The 9,840-nt window shown below is 44.8% G+C and overlaps 1 protein-coding gene across 1 annotated transcript; it reads right to left on the reverse strand.

Annotated features, from left to right (window-relative positions):
- Positions 1–946: 946 nt before the first annotated feature.
- On the reverse strand, positions 947–2,783 carry LOC116909018 (C-C motif chemokine 2). The gene is made up of 3 exons (XM_032912494.1): positions 2,640–2,783; positions 1,819–1,936; positions 947–1,478 (listed from the first exon to the last, which is right to left on the reverse strand). The coding sequence occupies exons 1-3, from the start codon at positions 2,713–2,715 to the stop codon at positions 1,226–1,228; spliced, it is 447 nt and encodes a 148-aa protein (XP_032768385.1). The 5' UTR covers positions 2,716–2,783; the 3' UTR covers positions 947–1,225.
- Between the last annotated feature and the right edge of the window lie 7,057 nt (positions 2,784–9,840).

Here is a 9,840-nt window from a genome sequence, read left to right on the forward strand (position 1 = left end):
AGTCAGGGTGATGATAGAAAGAAATGCATTCAGGTTTCAGAGGGATTGCCTCATTAACAAGGTCAGGAAAGGTCTGTACCCTAAGCCATGTCCCATGGTCCAGAACATTGTTTTCTTGCACCCGATATTCAGCCCTCATCTCTTGATGAGCCACAGTCAATCACTTGTCTCTATTTCTTTCTGTTTGTATGAAGTAATCAGGATGTATTTACTGAAGCTCATCTCTGAGCCTCTGAATGGAACACATCCCTCCCTCTTCATTGGACCAAAGAGTTTCAGCTTCTTTAAACTACAGGTCAGCGGGAGCACCATGTTCTCACCTTTACATTAAAAACCCTGTATTCACCTTCCTCTTGAAAAATCCCCATTCTTTGACATACATACTACATAGATTCTCTTCCCCCTTTGACATACACGCCATCTTCATTTCTACCTTTGGATATTTCCCTCCACCTACCTTTGTTTTCTTAATGCTTCTGGTTTTTTTTTTTTCTATAAAAACTCCAACCAGTATCAAGGATAAGTTTATGTCTTCCCCTCTCTGTGAAGCATTTACATAACCTTCTTATAGAAGATGACTAGGTCTCCCCTCTATTCTTCACTGCCTGATCTGCCTACTCAGAGAATTAATTGCAGACCTGTTGATGGAAGTGTTGTATCCCAGTTAAAGAGCAATTGGAGCACATGACTGGGAAGGACTGGGGCTTTTATCAAGCATGTGTCTGAGAAGCAATGCTGGGGATTGGAACTATGGTACTAGCATCCCTGACTGACCCCTGTCTCAAAGAGTTTATGACACTCGCATGAGACCACTCAATACAAAAGAGTGCAGCATTCATTCCCCCATCCCCCCACAATATGTATCCCATCTTGTGATGTCCTCCTGTGTGTTCTTATGTACTCTTAGCTTTGCCATTTCCCCTCAAGAAAACACCCAAAGTCAAACTTGTGTACAAAAATAATATATTTCTTTTAATAATTAGGAATATCCATAATAATATTTTAAACAATACCTTGGAATCTCAAACACAAAGTTTACCCATTCATCCTTACAAAAGTCATCTCTCATACATTGAAAGTGTTGAACCAGGATTCACAGAGAAATAAAACAAAATGGATCTACATCTTGCATTTAAGGAATTCTAGTATTCATGGAAGGGAATAGTGTAATATCAATAAGTTAAATAAGTTTAACATTACTTAAGGCATCACATTCCAAATCACACTAGTTCTCTGTCACACTGGTCACTTCTACAGAAGTGCTTGAGGTGGTTGTGGAAAAGAGAGTGGATGCATTAGCTTCAGGTTTATGGATCAAGTTCACATTCAAAGGTGCTGAAGTCCTTAGGGTTGATGCAATTTTATAGAAGGCTGTAGTTTCTGATCTCACTTGGTTCTGGTCCAGTTTTCTAATGTACTTCTGGACCCATTCCTTATTGGGGTCAGCACAGATCTCTCTCTTGAGCTTGGTGACAAATCTGTGGAAAGAGAGAAGACACGGTTAGATGAAGTTTAACCTGCTATACATGGAGGGACTGTGTAGGGCTTGAGGTGGGAGGGCAGGTAGAAAGGGGGACTCAAAGTGACCTTCCTCTTCTGCAAGTTTACTACGATAAGCTCATGCAAATGGAAGGCCCCGAACAGCAGCCATAGAGACAGTGCTGCTGAGAATTAACTTTCCCTTCTTGGCCTCAGTTTCCCCATTGGGAACCACTTGATATTGGAGCTGAGCATGTGACTGATTCTAAGTCTATGAGAACCATCCCTTGTTCTCGAGGAAAAACATTGGACCAGGGAGGGCTGGGGTGTATAACTCACACTACAGCTTCTTTGGGACACCTGCTGCTGGTGATTCTCTTGTAGTTCTCCAGCCGACTCATTGGGATCATCTTGCCAGTGAATGAGTAGCAGCAGGTGAGTGGGGCATTAACTGCATCTGGACAATAAAAGAGAAGCAGGGAGCACATTAGAACTGGAAAGGTGCTTCTGACCTTAGAGAAGAAAAGGACCATGAGGAGAAGGCAGTTTCAGCAGATTGGGATGCAAATGCCAATACATCAGAGCTGGAAGGTGATCTCTGACACAAAGTAAGTTCGCAATCTTGGGTAGAGGGATGCCATTAAAGCTAGGTGACTCTGGGGACTGTCATTTGAGGGTAGTTAGAAGTCAAATTACTATGGTCTGAGAAGATTACCGAGTACATTACTATAGGTTACAAAAAAAAATCTATATCTAATCATGAGTATCTCTGATCCCAACTACCTCTGCTAAGCTGCTATCTCTGGAAGCTGGGCTGGGTGAAACATAGATCAGATCCTGGGTCTCTTCCTGTTTCTCCTCTATCTGGAAAAATGAACCAACCCAAGCCCCTCTTTGATCAACCGGGTTCTCAAATACTGAGGAAATAGGTGGAGCAGGAACTGTATGAAGGTGCGATTCTAAACTTTGATCTAACGATTAAAATGATTAAAATCCTAGTTGCTTTCCAGAAGCAACCCTGTAATTGGGTTGGCTCTATGCTCCTTACCTTGGTAAAAAAAAAAAAAAAGTATTTTACTAGGTAAGGCTATACTATGATGGCCCACAACAATTAAAAAATGGGGTGAAATGCTGGAAGGAGAAGGAAGCTGGGGTCTCACCTGGCTGAGCCAGCACGTGGATGCTACAGGCAGCAACTGTGAACAACAGGCCCAGAAGCGTGACAGAGACCTGCATGGTGGTGGAGGAAGAGAGATCTGGCTTCAGTGAGAGTTGGCTGGTTCTGGGCTGGCCTCTGTCTGTGTCTCTGCATTTCTAGCGGCTCTGCCTCGGCCTTTTATTGTAAGCCAGAGGGTGGAGTCAGGCAGGGTGGTTGGTGCCAAGGAGCAGCATCATCCTCGATGAGTGATGGAAAGTGGAAGTTTGAATCTGCTGAGTAAGTGCCGAGCCCTTGGATGTTTCCAGGAAGTAGAAGGGAGAAACCAAGGGTTGGAATTTGGTGTTTTTCCAGCCACTACTGGGAGCAAACGAAGCTGCACAGGGAGGGAGAAAAGAAGGAAGGAGTGGAAGCAGTCGTGCTAGACTGTGACCACAAGTGTGAATGGAGTGGATCTGCTTTCACTGAAATAATAGGAAGTGGCCAAGGAACCTAAAGTCCTAAGGGAGAAGGTACCTGGAAGCATATCCTAGCTTGCCCCTGGCTCAAGGAACCTTGGATCTGGGATAGGACTGCCAATTAATCCACTGAGTCCTTGGTTATCAGGCTTTGTTGAATACGGCATTCTCTCCATTTGGTGGCTCCCAGACATTTTGCCAAACCAAAGAGCTTTGTGACATTGATATGAGCTGTTTGGGTTGTACAATTCCAGACCTGGAAAGCCTTGTAAATGAGCTCATGGTGCAGAAGAGATTTCTATCCAAAGCCCAGACAGTGCTTACCCTGTGCCAGGAGTGTTTGGAACCCTTCACAATGCAGTCGCTCTGGTAAATAGATGTTATTAATCCCTAAGATCAGGCAGCTGAGGTCCAGAAGGGTTATGTAGGTAATTGCCCTAAGATTCCCTGGAACAGGACTCAGGTAGCTCCAGTCTGGCTATCACCATGTTACGTTCAAACTAACAGATAGCTAATGGGCCATGGAGAAACATTCCTTTTGATTTGGTCACGATGAACTAGGAGCCTGTGATCAATGTTTACTACTTCTGGTAGCTCTCTGCCCTGCTTCCTTCATGATTCCAAGGACTATGAGGAGAGAGCCATCTGGAATGTCTGGCTTAACTCAGCCTTCCAGGTTTAGATTTCTCTAGAAGCAGTGTGATCAAAGCAGTAAAATCTGAAAGTCCTTAGGTTTAATTTCAGCAGACTCTTTACAAAAATAGTAGAGCTCTCGCAGGTATGCCAGTGGCTGGGCAGAGTCTCGATTTCCTCATTCCACTATAGCATCCTTCTCAGTCTTTCTTGATGGGCAGGGATGTGCCTAAGATTCATCTTTCATAGAGAGTCATGGAGACAGTGACCGTAAAGGAATGGGGGGGGGGGATTCTTGAAAGAGAGCAGGTCTACAGTTACTATATTCGTGATAGGGAGTAAGTGGTATCAAACAAGCTACTGTGTTTATTGCAGGACAAGAGGTTATTAGCAGCATTGTGGTAGCTTATTGGGAGCCAGGCATAATTATTTGTCAAAAACCTAATTACCCATAGGTAGCACAGGTGACACAGGGGACTGGTGCTTCCATCTAGGACACACTGGTTCCAGAAGCCATGTCCCTGGACATGAGATTTAATGTCTCGTGATAGATGTTAGTTTCCTCGTTTGCTGTACCTCTTGGGACCGTCCTTTTGTTCTGCCTATAACATGTTCTTGCTAGTCACTGACCTCCTCCTGGCTCGTATCCAGATCGTTGTAAGTTCGGCTCAATCCTTTCCTTGTGGCTCACTCAATTCCCCTCAAACATGTGAGTTATTTCAGCACTGGAGGCAGTATTTGTGCATAGTCATTTCTACCCAGAGCATCTCACTGCTACTTCCAAGAAGCTTTCTCATGTTCAGAGAAACCCACATCTCATTTATGAGCGTGTTATCTATGAAATCTAGGCATCCCTTGGGTTTCTGTAGCACTAACAAGTTGAGAGATGCCACTATTACTCTTAAGAATATGAGACCTAAGAGCTCCTGAGAAATGGCTTTTCTATGTGAGGAAGCCTATTTCCAACTGAGAAACACAGATTCGTGTGGCCTTTGCTACTTCCACTGGTCCCCAGCATCCCAAGGTCCTAGTCTGAGCTCTGGCTTGGGAGCGGCCAAGGAAAAAGGCCCTGGGGGAAGAGATGTCAAAAGGTGAGGATTCATGTTCTGCCCTTGGCTTTGTGGGCAGGCTCCTGAGCCCGGGAGGTCACCATTGGAAAGTGAATTGGCACTGCAAGCTTCAGTTAGCATAGGATGCAACACGGTATGAATCATAAACGAAAGAAAGGAAAATAATTGTCTCTCTCCCACTCACTTTACTCTGTCAACAAAGGATGCTCTTCCCAGCTGGTAGGTCAGAGGCAGAGTAGGATAAGAGTGTGGAAATTCCCATTCTGAGGCAGTATTGGAAGTTCCCAGACCCTTCAGGAGAGATATTTAGCTGGAATATGAGCTCCAGATGCTGGGCTTACAGCCAAGCAGCTCTCACAAGGGCCTGAGAATCTGGAATAGCTCAACAAAGGCATAGTCTGAGCTCTGTCTTGGAAAGCCAAGGGAAAGGCCCAGAAAAGAGATATAAGGGGGTGAGGATTGATCCTCTACTGGTCCCCAGCATCCCAAGAGACTTGGGCCTTTTTTTTTTAAACTACCAAAATGGGCAATGGAAAGTTTTTCTGAGTTATTAACCTTCTTCTCTTTTCTGCCCATGGACTTTGGTCAATGCCATACCCCCCCACTCAGAGTCAGAGTGGGAGAAAGAAGAAGTGATGGTGAGCTTTCTAGAAAGGTCAGAAGCACTTCCCAGGCCCCCGGCTGGTCACTTCCACAGTTCTCTTGTTTGCTTCCTCCTGTTTATGTAGCTCTTCTGACTTATGCTTCCAGATGTCCTCCCCGTCCCCCAAGCCTTTGCATATCACGCACATAGGTGGCACCTGTCCATGGTCATGCTCCAACAGCTACCCTCTACTCTCACCCAGTGAGCTTGCAGGGCCAGGTGGACCAGACCTGCATGCCTAGAATTTCAAACATTCCTTCCTTTCAGGGACCATGGTTTCCCATTACTTCTTCACAGAATGTCTAGTGGAAAGGGTGTCTCCAAGATGAAGTGCTTATTTCTCAGATGGAGGGGCTGAGGCCAAGATCATGCCATGACATGCCCAGAGTGACTAAAGCAAGTATTCACAGGCGGCTTGGCTATGAGCTTTCTCTGTGTTCTCTATCATCTGGTTCCAATGATTGTTTGGTCAGCATCGACTTTGGGCAAGCGTCAGGGAAAGAGCCACTGGGGGTTGGGAGGGGGAGAGAGCCAGATTCAAAGAGCAGCTACCACCAGTATAAGAAGGACAAGAGGGAGCTTTATAAAAATTCTAAGCCATTCTTTCTCCAAGCCTCTGTCATCCAAGCATTTCTTGTGTTCTGATATGGCTATGCTCCAGCTCCATTTTCATGAAGGAACTGAGGGTATTTGTAAGATGAAGGTTGGCAGGGAATATTAGAAAAGAAAGAAGAGAGTCACTTGCAGCAGGCTGGGTTGGGTGGGGAGGGGCTTGTCACTATATTGTCTTCTGGATAAGTGGTGGGGGAGAGGCACCTGAGAGTCTCAGGTGAAAGCTACATAGTGACAGGAAGAACCCAGGTAACCTGTTGGGAGGGCAAGAGTCTAAGTAACTCTGCAGCACCTTTGAGTTGCCCAGTGTGGAAAAACTGCTATCCTCATTTGGGGCCTGGATGGCACTGGTAATGGTGGGGATGGGGATGTATGTAAGGGTCCAGCAAGCACATTTGAAGTATTCCTGTGAAGGTGCTGGGCTCCGAGCAGCCTTGGGTAGGGTGAGAGTCTTAGGAAAACAGTCTGTGGATTAGCCAAGTGGAACCAGAGACTTTGTCTTATTAGCTGTTAGTGGAATCCTTGAACAAGTGTGTTTTGTTCATCTGAGGGAAACTCAACTAGCATGTAGAATAATTACCTCAACTAGACATACAATATCATGAAAGTTCTTGTGTGGATATAGAGAAGGCTGGGCTAGGATATTAATGATGAGTTCAAGGGTTCAGCAGGTTTTGAACTTGAATCATCACTGGGTGGAGGAAGGGCACATGTTAGAGAAAAATCTCTGGAGACTGCACATTTTAGAATGCTTGTATGGCCCTTGGCATCTTTCTGAAGATCAGATGTTGATTCAGTGGCACTAAGGGCTGAGTATGAATTTATAATCAGATAGGTGGTCCTGATGCTGTGATTGCCCAACTCCCTTAGAACCACCTGGAAAAGGCAAAGCATAGAAGAAGAGGCTTAGGGTGGGACACCATGTACTGTTCATCTCATCCAGAGTAGCTTCGTGCCTGTGGTCCCTATATAAGCTTCAAAGACTAGTTGTGGTGCTGTTCATAGCAATTGTATCTTTTTCTAAAGAGATGTTCTATGATTCTCTGCAGTCATCAGTAGTATCTACAATCTTCCAGTAGTCAAGAACCATTGAACTATTGAAACAGAGAGTTCTGGACTTCATTGCAAATGTCCTCAGTCACAAGCTACACATATTTTTCCTAAAATCTCTTTTCTTGTCTGGGATTCTTGATGGTTTATGTTTGAGAACTTCAGGGTTAAAGCTGGAATATATCAGGTAAGGACTGTGCTGACAAGGTAGGGCAGACTTCAATGGAAGAAGGCATAGGAGAAAAAAGAAATGATAGATGAGGGCAAGAAAAGGAAGAGGATAGATTAAGGGAGGTTGGAGGACTTGAAAGAAACTTCAGTTATGTTACAGTCACCACAGCCACAGATCTGTCTCTGCCTCTGTCCAGCTTTGTGGCCTTGAGCAAGTCCTTTGACCTCTCTGGACCTCTTGTATAGAAGCTGACGAGTAAAGAGGTGTTTCTAACATCCTCATGCGACTGTATGAAGAAATAAACCAAGGCGCTTTGTAAGCATTCTGTGTCATTCTAAACATTGATTGTCATGGACCTCGGGACATCTAGAGGCACATGACAACTCCAGTAGATTTGCATGCTTCTGGCCTTGAGCTAACTATGTAGCCCAGGATGCCTTGAAACTAGCAACTATTCTACTGCCTCAGCTTTTGAGGTACTGGGATTACAAGTATGTACCCTATGGCTCATTCTTGCTGTCTTATAAGGAGAGGGACAGTAGCACTCCATCTTACTAAGCTTTCTCTCACCCCTTCTGTCCTATCTTACCAGTAGTAGAAAGTCTTTTGGGGTTTAATAAAATAGCTGAGAGAGACACAACACACACACACACACACACACACACACACACACACAGAGAGAGAGAGAGAGAGAGAGAGAGAGAGAGAGAGAGAGAGAATATCAAGTCAGGATTCCATCAAAGAAGTCAGCTTACAAAGCTTAGTCTTGACTTGCCCTTATCTTCTTTGTACCCCCAAGTCACACACACCCTCCAGCTTACTTTCTGATTCTGGAAAATTTTGTGCTCCATCGAACTTTACAGCTCTTGTCAACACTGGATGTAAGCCCCTGTAACAGTACCACTGTTCAAAGTCACAAGCAGTTCTAGTCACTCAATTCATCTAAAAATGGTAGAACAGTTTAAAACTAGGCAAGAGAATAGAGAGAGAGATTGGCACTTTTGGTTTTTCCTTTCATTTGCTTGAGAAAGAGCAAGGGACAATGCTGAAAGGTGAGAAGCTGTAGCAGAGGAAGTGACTTGTTAGGAGCCACATCGATCCCTTGGGTGGGAGTTATCTGGTTCCCCCATTTAAGGAGTGTGATAGGTTAGATGCTGGAGAGTTTTATCTGCCCACAGAAAGAGGTTTATTGGTTCTTTATCTGTAGTTGTCTGGGCAGTGGACTTAATTGCCCAGACAACTAACATACCGAATCCATTCTGAACCTCATTCTGATTGTCTTGTAAGTCAGCAGAGAGAATCTGAAGGGAGAGTTGTGAATGATATTTGTATAATCTGGAGGGCTGGCCATCAGAAGTAGTTTGGAAGAGCTCTTTCTTCAGGCTTCAAAGTCCTAAGTCAATAAATCCTTTAACATACTAGATACTCAAAACTACAGTTATGGCAATGAGGCATCACAAGGTGCTTGTGTGGGTTGAAAAGGCAGGCCATAGGGTCATTAGGCACATGGATGGGTAGGATCCTCTGTCTAGTTCTTGCAACCTATCATTGGCCCCTAGCACTGGGGTCTCAATAAGAATGTGAAGGATGAGCCAGGTGTGGTGGCACACGTCAAAACTTCCAGGACTAGGGGCAGGAGAATTTTTGATTTTGAGAGTAGTCTGGGCAGTATATAGCTAGACTCTGGCTCAAAAGAAAAAAGAAAAAAAAAAGGAAGAAAGAAATCGATAGGTAGATTAATTAGGGCAAATTCAGCAGAAAGACATCATGAAGATCTTGCAGTTGTACCCCTATATTGCTTTATTGAAAGATGTATGTTGTAGGTTAAGTACAGTGCCTGGCATGGCAAATGAGGGTCAGTGCCAGTCTTAGTGTGCAGACGAGCTGTGCACCTATGTGTGCATTTGTGGAGTGTGTGCTGGAGAAAGTGACAGTTGACACAGATCTCAACATTTTCCAACAAGATGACTAGCTCCATTTTTCCACTATGGAAACACATCTTTGTCTGGTGAGACGCTAATGAGACAGAAGCAGGCACTTGGAAATGGGGTTTTGGAAGCAGAGAGGAATTGTGTTAGTAGCCAAAATGACTCTTCTCCAGGTCCTAGCCAGGGCTGGAGGCAGACAGAAGACGGATGAGTGTACTTGAGGACCAAGAGCCTTCCCAAGAGGAGGTGAATACAATCTTTTTCTTCTGAGTCCAGCATTGTTAGACACTGAGTATCTGTGGACTTTCCAGCTGGTTCAGTCATCCATCCAATTTCAAAGCCAAGGCTGGGCAGTCAATGGGTGGAGTGTGTCTGTACTTGCCCTTCCATGATGAGATAGCCATCCTGCTTTGAGGTCATTATCCAAACCTTCTCCTCTACACAGATGCTGCTACGGCCTTGGAACAGCAATGGAAGCTTTGGGTGAAGGCCACAGGAGGCATCACTGAGCAAGGGCCAGGCAAATCTTTGGGTATTAGGGAGCCAATAAACCATGGTGACTGTCATAGTATCCACGGAAGCAGTGGCAGCCATGAGCTTTGGTCATTAGAACTTTGCCAGAAACATCAGCAGGACTTA

This window comes from Rattus rattus, chromosome 9 (assembly GCF_011064425.1).
Source record: "Rattus rattus isolate New Zealand chromosome 9, Rrattus_CSIRO_v1, whole genome shotgun sequence".
Lineage (NCBI taxonomy): Eukaryota > Metazoa > Chordata > Mammalia > Rodentia > Muridae > Rattus > Rattus rattus.